Source organism: Lucilia sericata, unplaced genomic scaffold (genome assembly GCF_015586225.1).
Source record: "Lucilia sericata isolate MDLA Ls3-8-SP2 unplaced genomic scaffold, ASM1558622v1 Contig008447F_arrow, whole genome shotgun sequence".
In the NCBI taxonomy this organism is placed as follows: Eukaryota; Metazoa; Arthropoda; class Insecta; order Diptera; family Calliphoridae; genus Lucilia; species Lucilia sericata.
Genome location: NW_023998119.1, coordinates 1 through 11,231, shown reverse-complemented (window position 1 = coordinate 11,231; position 11,231 = coordinate 1). Strand labels below are relative to the sequence as shown.

At 30.4% G+C, this 11,231-nt stretch overlaps 2 protein-coding genes across 2 annotated transcripts; one reads left to right on the top strand and one right to left on the bottom strand.

Annotated features, from left to right (window-relative positions):
• On the bottom strand, positions 1-3,779 carry LOC119615824 (bromodomain-containing protein 3-like). The gene is made up of 5 exons (XM_037971811.1): positions 3,505-3,779; positions 2,749-3,139; positions 459-1,527; positions 262-383; positions 1-189 (listed from the first exon to the last, which is right to left on the bottom strand). Exons 2-5 carry the CDS (start codon positions 2,961-2,963, stop codon positions 33-35), a joined length of 1,563 nt encoding a protein of 520 aa, XP_037827739.1. The 5' UTR covers positions 2,964-3,139; positions 3,505-3,779; the 3' UTR covers positions 1-32.
• Positions 3,780-9,397: 5,618 nt separating this feature from the next.
• On the top strand, positions 9,398-10,298 carry LOC119615823 (PHD finger protein 10-like; the record flags this gene model as incomplete). Its single annotated transcript, XM_037971810.1, has 2 exons — positions 9,398-9,549; positions 9,909-10,298. Coding segments are annotated over exons 1-2 (416 nt in total), but the record flags the coding sequence as incomplete, so codon positions are not given.
• Between the last annotated feature and the right edge of the window lie 933 nt (positions 10,299-11,231).

The following is an 11,231-nucleotide window of genomic DNA, read 5'->3' as shown; positions in this document are numbered from 1 at the left end:
TGTGTTTGTTGTTGCTGATGTTGCAATTGATATCATGAATGTTTATCAGTCAATTCGGCCCAACGCATTTCAAAGAATTTACGCATACCATGACCAGCTTTGCCCACCGGCGAGTCGTCTTCATTAAACATTTCACAATTGTCGAAAATCTGTCGTACATCAACACAAAAATCTTCTCGACATTTGTAGCTGGAAGTCAGAAAAGTAATAATAATGTTAATAAGGACTTGTGTAAAAAAAAGGAGCTTATGGTTAATTTACCTTAAATCTTGTAGTCTTTTCTTAATGGTGGATAAATCCATGGGATTTTTTATGATTTTACGATACGTGGGAAATTGTTTGGTATTTACTGGCAACAGAAAAGGCCAAGAATCTTCATGTAGCTATATAAGAGAAGTCAGAGAAGATGTTCTTTTAGTATTATATGTCTTTGCTAAGAAGTAGCTTTAAAAATTTACCTCCATTTCACTTAAAACGGTTTTGCATACGGCCAATTCTTTCATTAACTTTTTGGTGGCATGTTTTTCTTTTTTCTCTTGTTTCAACTTTTCCTTGGCCTCCTGCACGGCATGTATATTTATGGGAGGTGGAGGTCCTAGAGCAGTAGGTGGTGGTGTTGTCACCGCGCTGCTAGAAACCACCATCATGGAGGGCGAAGTAGCTGGAGCGTGCAGCTGTGGTGAATGCTGGCTGGCGGAACCATGATGCAGCTGTTGTTGTGTGGGTGTTGAGGAACGGGATGATGATGTTACGGAGGAATGTTGTGGAGAGGAAGTAGCACACATTAGATTCCCAGTGACACCAATGGGTGGAGTGGGTGCTGCTGCTGTTATATTGGGTAAAAGTGGCATTTGATTTGGTAAAGTTGTAGCAGTTAAAAGACCGCCGCCTGTGGCCGTTGTTTGTGTTATAGATGGTGGTACAATAGTTGCTAAAGCTAACGGAGCAGTTGTAGCTGCTGTTATGGTTGACGGTGTGGGTGGTGGTAGTGAGGGAGCTGCTATCACGGCCGCTGAACTGGGCGGTACCAATTTTGTGGTATTAAGGGGATATGGCAAATGATTTGTTTGATTTGAACCGATTTGTTGTAGTGGCGTTGGTGCGCTGAGATTGGCAAAATGTGATGGTGATGACATTATTTGTCCTTGAGGTGGTAAGAGTCCTGCCGTACTGGGCATACAATTAAAACTTTGTTGCTGTTGTTGTGTTGGTGGCGTTGAGGTCGGTATAGGCGACATCATGGGAAGTATGTTTGCTGCAGTAGCTGGTGTTTGTTGTAGTGCCTGTTGCTGCTGCTGTGTATGAAGCATAGCCACATTTCCTGCTGCTGTTGCAGCTGTATTGCTGCCTAATGCTGTTGTGGTTGTTGTTGTTGTACCATCCATGCTGGTATCATTGAATTCATTGTTTGTGGTTTGTGGACTTAAAGCACCTTGACGATTTGTTACTTGATTTTGGAAGCGCGTTGTATCGATAGAGTTGTTATGATGATCATCGAATGAGGTTGAGGCCACAGAATGTGCGGGACTAAAGAGAAATAAAGAAAGAATATTCAGGTTTGAGTTTAAACTTTATTTTGATTTAGAGACTATATTTTCACTGCTTTTAAAACTTTTCGAACTTAAGTTCGAATTTTCTATTTTAATTTCGAATTTTCAAACATTACCTAAAAAGCATAATTTTGCAATTTTTATACAAAATTATTCAATTTCTTTAAAATTTTTGAAAATTTTGAAATTTTTTTTCAAAAATTTTAAGTTCAAATTTTCGAAAATGTAAGAAATTGCACTCAAATAATAATAAAATTAGATTTTTATGAATCCTCATGCTTAAAAGGCCATTTTAACAGGTTTATATTTTTTCACACTTAAGTTTGAATTTTCGATTTTAATTTCGAATTTTCGAACATTACCTAAAAAGTATAATTTGGCAATTTTGATGCAAAATTATTCAATTTCTTTAAAATTTTTGAAAATTTTGAAATTTTTTTCAAAAATTTTAAGTTCGAATTTTCGAAAATGTAAGAAATTGCACTCAAATAATAATAAAAATCAATTTTTATGAATCCTTATGCTTAAAAGACGATTTTAACAGTCTTATATTTTTTCGAACTTAAGTTCGAATTTTCGATTTTAATTTCGAATTTTCGAACATTACCTAAAAAGCATAATTTTGCAATTTTCATGCAAAATTATTCAATTTCTTTAAAATTTTTGAAAATTTTGAATTTTTTTTTTCAAAAATTTTAAGTTCGAATTTTCGAAAATGTAAGAAATTGCACTCAAATAATAATAAAAATCGATTTTTATGAATCCTCATGCTTAAAAGACCATTTTAACAGTCTTATATTTTTTCGAACTTAAGTTTGAATTTTCGAACATTACCTAAAAAGCATAATTTTGCAATTTTCATGCAAAATTATTCAATTTCTTTAAAGTTTTAAAAAATATTGATATTTTTTTTTAATTTAAAGTTCGAATTTTCGAAAATGTAAGAAATTGCACTCAAATAATAATAAAAATCGATTTTTATGAATCCTTATGCTTAAAAGACGATTTTAACAGCTTTATATTTTTTCGAACTTAAGTTCGAATTTTCGATTTTAATTTCGAATTTTCGAAAATATCTCAAAAAGTTTAAATTTTCAAATAACAAACAAAGTGAATAAAATTCTTTGCAATTTCTTGAACATTTTGTCATTTTTTTTCCAAAATTATTAAGTTTGAATTTTCGAAATTAAAAACTCACCTCAACGGTGCCGGCAGCGATGTCATCGACTCATCATGCGATGAATTATGAATATTATGATGATCGGCCGATGTATTCAACTGTTCACAACTGGACGATGTATTATGATGTTTATCTTTGCGTTTCGATAGCGAGGCGGATGAATCACGTTCACGGCGAGGTTTACTAGTGGAGGAACGTTTTTTTCGGTGGTGGTGCCTTTGAAATGCAACCATGACAATACCATTTGCCACGCGGCACTTTCAACAGTGGAGGAATGTAACAATCGGCATGATATGCACGAGGACACAAATCACAATAGATCATTTTGCCAACCGGTGCGGGACGATGACCGCCACAAACAATACATTTACGTTCATTAGTAGCCTTATTAACACACTCATAGCAATACCTTAAAGAAGAGGGAAGAGTGGAAAGATTAATGAGTATTTAAAATTTTAGTGAAATGCTAAGAAATTTTTGTGTTTTTTGTTTTAGATTAGTGCTTTTAAAAAGGTGACAACATGGGGGGAGGAGTTTAATTTAAAAAATTCTTTATTTTAGTTTAAAGACTGAGACAAACAAATAACGATTAAACGATTGATTGGCTGATTGATTGACTTGACTGATTGATTGATTAATGAAATGATTTTTATGTAAAAAAACAATAACAATTATAAGAAAACAATAAAAATTAGTTGCCACCAAAACTTTTTTAAAAAAAGACTATAAATTCGGAATTGTTTGTGTTGTTATAATGAGTCATATTATACTTACCAATCACCATCGGGTATATTCTCCATTTTCGGTTTGAAACAGTAGGTATGATAACCCTTATCGCAGCCATCGCACAGCAAGAGTTTATCCTCATTTTCGCCAGATGTGCAGAACTGGCAATTCTGTAAGGAATTCGAATATTTGGAAGATTTTGTAGATGATGTTGATTTTTTACGGCTTCTACCTAATTTTTTAGTATTTGTTGTTGTTGTTTTGGTGGATTTTAAAGTGGAAAAGGAGGAGGTGTTGGAGCAAGGACTAGAGGAGGAGGTTTTATGGGATGTTGAGGTGGTGGTGTTGTTGTTGTTGTGGGTATTTGTGGTTGTTAATTTTTTATTATTATTATTTTTACTTTTGGTCGCTAATTGTTTTTTGTTCTTTTTGGTAGGAGTTTTTTGTGTGTTGGAAGGTGTGTGGGGTGGTGATGTTGTTGTTGGTGGTGGTATTGGTGAAGTTACAGAATCTCTTGACGATGAAGAAGGTGTGGGTGAGGGTGCCCCTCTAGGACTAGAATTTGCTGAATTGGGTGATTGTGCTAGAGAAACTTCACCCGATTTTAAAGCATTCTTAAATCTTTGTTTGGGAGTTTGATATTTAAGATTTATTTTAATAGTAGTGGGTGTGGTGGTCTCACAAACCATTACAGAATTCTCTGCACTCTCTATACTAGAGGCAGGATTCTCACCCCCTTTGGTACAAGATTGAGAATTCTCTTCATTGACCGCAAATAGGGTTTGTAAACCCAAAGAATGACTTTCACTAAATGTGCAATGATCATTTTTGTTTGATTTATTTTTGGATTTCTTATGATGTTTATGTTTATGTTTTCCATTGAAATTTTCATCATTTTTATGGGAATTTTTCTTATCTTTCGATTTTTTTCTTTTTAGATTTTTTAGACTTTTCCGTTTTTTTCCGGTTTTGTTGTTAAAGGCAACTTTAGGATGTAATAAGCAAGTTAATAACAATTTTAGCAATTAAACAACCAACAAAGTACAAAGTAGAAAAGGGGAAAAGTCAAAAAGGGAAAGCAGGTTGTTTTAAGGGAAAAGAAAAGGGGGGAAGAAGGTAAAGGAAAATTTGTATTTGAATTTATTTATTGTTTGTTTACCAATCACCAATGTTTAATGAGTTATTCAAAAAAAGTGTAATGATTTTTTGTCAAATGATGATGTTTAAAACAAAATGTTTAAAAAAAGTGATAAAATGTAAAATGTGTGAGTTTTAAATGGTTTGGTTGGTTGTGGCATGGTTGTGGCATGGTTGTGTGTTATTATGAAATGTTTTATATTAATTTTGTTTTTTGTTTTTTTTTTTAATTTAAAGTGTTTTAACAAACATTCACCATATTAAAACAGTTTATTTATTTTTTTTAAATGCAAAATTAGAAAGTTAAAAAGAAATCAAAAAAGAACATATAAAAAAAGCACACAAAAAAAATGAAATAATTTTTATTTAAAAAAAAATAAAAGGATTTAAGATGCAATAAGTAAGTAGAAGTTAACAATTAAATTTTATATAAGAAGAAGAAGAAGAACATTAAATGATTAACGCAAAAAAGTTTTTCAGGATTTTGATTTAAAGCGACATTTATATATTTTAATATAAATTTAATAAAAGTGCGTAGTAAATTGGACAACAACAAATATTTTTATTTTTTATTTTGAAAAAAGAAAAAAAATCGAAAAAAGTTTAAGAAAAATTAGATGATTTTTTTTTTGTTTAAAATATTTTTTTTTTAAATTAATTTGTTTTCTAAACTAAAAACAAACAAATGGTAGAAATGGAATAACAACTAATTTTTGTTTATAAATTATAAGCAAAAAAAGGGCTAAATAAAAATACAATAAAATGGTATAAACAAAAATGCAAACTAAATTTAAATATTTTTTTGTTTTTTTGCAACAAAGTTAAATATTTTATTACTACAAATACTTTTTAAAGTGAGACCTTCTTTTATAAAAAAAACACAAAGTTCAAGAGATTCTGTTTTATTTAATATCTTTTGAATTTTTTATAATTTAATTTTTCGACCAATTTCAGGCATATTCTGAATCCTTATATGTAAATAGCAAAGTTGATTTAGTGATGATGTCCTTCTGTCTGCATGGTGAGATCAATTTTCCAAAGGCTTTAGTTATCTTAGGGATCCTAATCTTGAATAAAACTGTCAGACTTTCTTTTAAGAAGTTTTCTATAGTCTAGTCTATAGTCTAGTTTATAGTCTAGTTTATAGTCTAGTCTATAGTCTAGTTTACAGTCTAGTTTATAGTCTAGTCTATAGTCTAGTCTATAGTCTAGTCTATAGTCTAGTCTATAGTCTAGTCTATAGTCTAGTCTATAGTCTAGTCTATAGTCTAGTCTATAGTCTAGTCTATAGTCTAGTCTATAGTCTAGTCTATAGTCTAGTCTATAGTCTAGTCTAGTCTATAGTCTAGTCTAGTCTATAGTCTAGTCTAGTCTATTCTAGTCTATAGTCTAGTCTATAATCTAGTCTATAGTCTAGTCTATAATCTAGTCTATAGTCTAGTCTATAATCTAGTCTATAGTCTAAAGTCTAGTCTAAAGTCTAGTCTATAGTCTAGTCTATAGTCTAGTCTATAGTCTAGTCTATAGTCTAGTCTATAGTCTAGTCTATAGTCTAGTCTATAGTCTAGTCTATAGTCTAGTCTATAGTCTAGTCTATAGTCTAGTCTATAGTCTAGACTAAGTCTAGTCTATAGTCTAGTCTATAGTCTAGTCTATAGTCTAGTCTATAGTCTAGTCTATAGTCTAGTCTATAGTCTAGTCTATAGTCTAGTCTATAGTCTAGTCTATAGTCTAGTCTATAGTCTAGTCTATAGTCTAGTCTATAGTCTAGTCTATAGTCTAGTCTATAGTCTAGTCTATAGTCTAGTCTATAGTCTAGTCTATAGTCTAGTCTATAGTCTAGTCTATAGTCTAGTCTATAGTCTAGTCTATAGTCTAGTCTATAGTCTAGTCTATAGTCTAGTCTATAGTCTAGTCTATAGTCTAGTCTATAGTCTAGTCTATAGTCTAGTCTATACTAGTCTATAGTCTAGTCTAGAGTCTAGTCTATAGTCTAGTCTATAGTCTAGTCTATAGTCTAGTCTATAGTCTAGTCTATAGTCTACTAGAGTCTAGTCTATAGTAGTCTATAGTCTAGTCTATAGTCTAGTCTATAGTCTAGTCTATAGTCTAGTCTATAGTCTAGTCTATAGCTAGTCTTAGTCAGACTTAGGACAGTCTATAGACTAGTCTATAGCTACTAGACTAGACTATAGACTAGACTATAGACTAGTCTATAGACTAGACTATAGACTAGACTATAGACTAGACTATAGACTAGACTATAGACTAGACTATAGACTAGACTATGACAGACTATAGACTAGACTATAGACTAGACTTTAGTCTAGACTATAGACTACTTGACTATACTATAGACTAGACTATAGACTAGACTATGACTAGACTATAGACGACTATAGACTAGACTATAGACTAGACTATAGACTAGACTATAGACTAGACTAGAGACTAGACTTAGAGACTATACTTTAGACTATAGACTAGAATTATAGACTAGACTATAGACTAGATTATAGACTAGACTATAGACTAGATTATAGACTAGACTATAGCTAGAATAGACTAGCTAACTATAGACTAGACTGACGATACTAGACTAGACTATAGACTAGACTATAGACTAGACTATAGACTGACTATAGACTAGACTATAGACTAGACTATAGACTAGACTATAGACTAGACTATAGACTAGACTATAGACTAGACTATAGACTAGACTATAGACTAGACTATAGACTAGACTATAAACTAGACTGTAAACTAGACTATAGACTAGACTATAAACTAGACTATAAACTAGACTATAGACTAGACTATAGAAAACTTCTTAAAAGAAAGTCTGACAGTTTTATTCAAGATTAGGATCCCTAAGATAACTAAAGCCTTTGGAAAATTGATCTCACCATGCAACAGAAGACATCATCACTAATCAACTTTGCTATTTACATATAAGGATTCAGAATATGCCTGAAATTGGTCGAAAATTAAATTATAAAAATTCAAAATATTTAAATAACAGAATCTCTTGAACTTGTGTTTTTTTTTATAAAGAAGGTCTCACTTTAAAAAGTATTTGTAGTAATAAAATATTTAACTTTGTTGCAAAAAACAAAAAAATATTTAAATTTAGTTTGCATTTTGTTTATACCATTTTATTGTATTTTTTTTAGCCCTTTTTTTGCTTATAATTTATAAACAAAAATTAGTTGTTATTCCATTTCTACCATTTGTTTTTTTTAGTTTAAAACAATTAATTTAAAAAAAAAATATTTTAAACAAAAAAAAATCATCTAATTTTTCTTAAACTTTTTTCGATTTTTTTTTTTTCAAAATAAAAAAAAAATATTTGTTGTTGTCCAATTTACTACGCACTTTTATTAAATTTATATTAAAATATATAAATGTCGCTTTAAATCAAATCCTGAAAAACTTTTTTGCGTTAATCATTTAATGTTCTTCTTCTTCTTCTTATATTTTAATTGTTAACTTCTACTTACTTATTGCATCTTAAATCCTTTTATTTTTTTTTTAAATAAAAATTATTTCATTTTTTTTGTGTGCTTTTTTTATTGTTCTTTTTTGATTTCTTTTAACTTTCTAATTTTGCATTTAAAAAAATAAATAAACTGTTTTAATATGGTGAATGTTTGTTAAAACACTTTAAATTAAAAAAAAAACAAAAACAAAATTATATAAAACATTTCATAATAACACACCCCATGCCACAACCATGCCACAACCAACCAAACCATTTAAACTCACACATTTTACATTTTATCACTTTTTTAAACATTTTGTTTTAAACATCATCATTTGACAAAAATCATTACACTTTTTTTGAATAACTCATTAAACATTGGTGATTGGTAAACAACAATAAATAAATTCAAATACAAATTTCCTTTACCTTCTTCCCCCCTTCTTTTCCTTTTAAAAACCTGCTTTTTTTTGACTTTTCCCCTTTTCTACTTTGTACTTTGTTGGTTGTTTAATTGCTAAAATGGTTATTAACTTGCTTATTACATCCTAAAGTTGCCTTTAACAACAAAACCGGAAAAACGGAAAGTCTAAAAAATCTAAAAAGAAAAAAAATCGAAAGATAAGAAAATTCCCATAAAATGATGAAATTTCAATGGAAAACATAAACATAAACATCATAAGAAATCCAAAAATAATCAAACAAAAATGATCATTGCACATTTAGTGAAAGTCATTCTTTGGGTTTACAAACCCTATTTGCGGTCAATGAAGAGAATTCTCAATCTTGTACCAAAGGGGGTGAGAATCCTGCCTCTAGTATAGAGAGTGCAGAGAATTCTGTAATGGTTTGTGAGACCCACACCCACTACTATTAAAATAAATCTTAAATATCAAACTCCCAAACAAAGATTTAAGAATGCTTTAAAATCGGGTGAAGTTTCTCTAGCACAATCACCCAATTCAGCAAATTCTAGTCCTAGAGGGGCACCCTCACCCACACCTTCTTCATCGTCAAGAGATTCTGTAACTTCACCAATACCACCACCAACAACAACATCACCACCCACACACCTTCCAACACACAAAAACTCCTACCAAAAAGAACAAAAAACAATTAGCGACCAAAAGTAAAAATAATAATAATAAAAATTAACAACCACAAATACCCCAACAACAACAACACCACCACCTCAACATCCCATAAAACCTCCTCCTCTAGTCCTTGCTCCAACACCTCCTCCTTTTCCACTTTAAAATCCACCAAAACAACAAAATACTAAAAATTAGGTAGAAGCCGTAAAAAATCAACATCATCTACAAATCTTCCAAATATTCGAATTCCTTACAGAATTGCCAGTTCTGCACATCTGGCGAAAATGAGGATAAACTCTTGCTGTGCGATGGCTGCGATAAGGGTTATCATACCTACTGTTTCAAACCGAAAATGGAGAATATACCCGATGGTGATTGGTAAGTATAATATGACTCATTATAACACAAACAATTCCGAATTTATAGTCTTTTTTTAAAAAAAGTTTTGGTGGCAACTAATTTTTATTGTTTTCTTATAATTGTTATTGTTTTTTTACATAAAAATCATTTCATTAATCAATCAATCAGTCAAGTCAATCAATCAGCCAATCAATCGTTTAATCGTTATTTGTTTGTCTCAGTCTTTAACTAAATAAAGAATTTTTTAAATTAAACTCCTCCCCCCATGTTGTCACCTTTTTAAAGCACTAATCTAAAACAAAAAACACAAAAATTCTTAGCATTTCACTAAAATTTTAAATACTCATTAATCTTTCCACTCTTCCCTCTTCTTTAAGGTATTGCTATGAGTGTGTTAATAAGGCTACTAATGAACGTAAATGTATTGTTTGTGGCGGTCATCGTCCCGCACCGGTTGGCAAAATGATCTATTGTGATTTGTGTCCTCGTGCATATCATGCCGATTGTTACATTCCTCCACTGTTGAAAGTGCCGCGTGGCAAATGGTATTGTCATGGTTGCATTTCAAAGGCACCACCACCGAAAAAACGTTCCTCCACTAGTAAACCTCGCCGTGAACGTGATTCATCCGCCTCGCTATCGAAACGCAAAGATAAACATCATAATACATCGTCCAGTTGTGAACAGTTGAATACATCGGCCGATCATCATAATATTCATAATTCATCGCATGATGAGTCGATGACATCGCTGCCGGCACCGTTGAGGTGAGTTTTTAATTTCGAAAATTCAAACTTAATAATTTTGGAAAAAAAATGACAAAATGTTCAAGAAATTGCAAAGAATTTTATTCACTTTGTTTGTTATTTGAAAATTTAAACTTTTTGAGATATTTTCGAAAATTCGAAATTAAAATCGAAAATTCGAACTTAAGTTCGAAAAAATATAAAGCTGTTAAAATCGTCTTTTAAGCATAAGGATTCATAAAAATCGATTTTTATTATTATTTGAGTGCAATTTCTTACATTTTCGAAAATTCGAACTTTAAATTAAAAAAAATATCAATATTTTTTAAAACTTTAAAGAAATTGAATAATTTTGCATGAAAATTGCAAAATTATGCTTTTTAGGTAATGTTCGAAAATTCAAACTTAAGTTCGAAAAAATATAAGACTGTTAAAATGGTCTTTTAAGCATGAGGATTCATAAAATCGATTTTTATTATTATTTGAGTGCAATTTCTTACATTTTCGAAAATTCGAACTTAAAATTTTTGAAAAAAAAAATTCAAAATTTTCAAAAATTTTAAAGAAATTGAATAATTTTGCATGAAAATTGCAAAATTATGCTTTTTAGGTAATGTTCGAAAATTCGAAATTAAATCGAAAATTCGAACTTAAGTTCGAAAAAATATAAGACTGTTAAAATCGTCTTTTAAGCATAAGGATTCATAAAAATTGATTTTTATTATTATTTGAGTGCAATTTCTTACATTTTCGAAAATTCGAACTTAAAATTTTTGAAAAAAATTTCAAAATTTTCAAAAATTTTAAAGAAATTGAATAATTTTGCATCAAAATTGCCAAATTATACTTTTTAGGTAATGTTCGAAAATTCGAAATTAAAATCGAAAATTCAAACTTAAGTGTGAAAAAATATAAACCTGTTAAAATGGCCTTTTAAGCATGAGGATTCATAAA

What these genes read in the sequence shown, in the direction of transcription:
- LOC119615824 (XM_037971811.1), bottom strand. Translation starts at nt 2,963, where the DNA reads ATGGTTGCATTTCAAAGGCACCACCACCGAAAAAAACGTTCCTCCACT. An exon ending in CCGTTTTAAGTGAAATGGAG is followed by an intron (nt 384 to 458) that starts GTAAATTTTTAA and finishes TCTCTTATATAG; the next exon opens with CTACATGAAGATTCTTGGCC. An exon ending in AAAAGACTACAAGATTTAAG is followed by an intron (nt 190 to 261) that starts GTAAATTAACCA and finishes TCTGACTTCCAG; the next exon opens with CTACAAATGTCGAGAAGATT.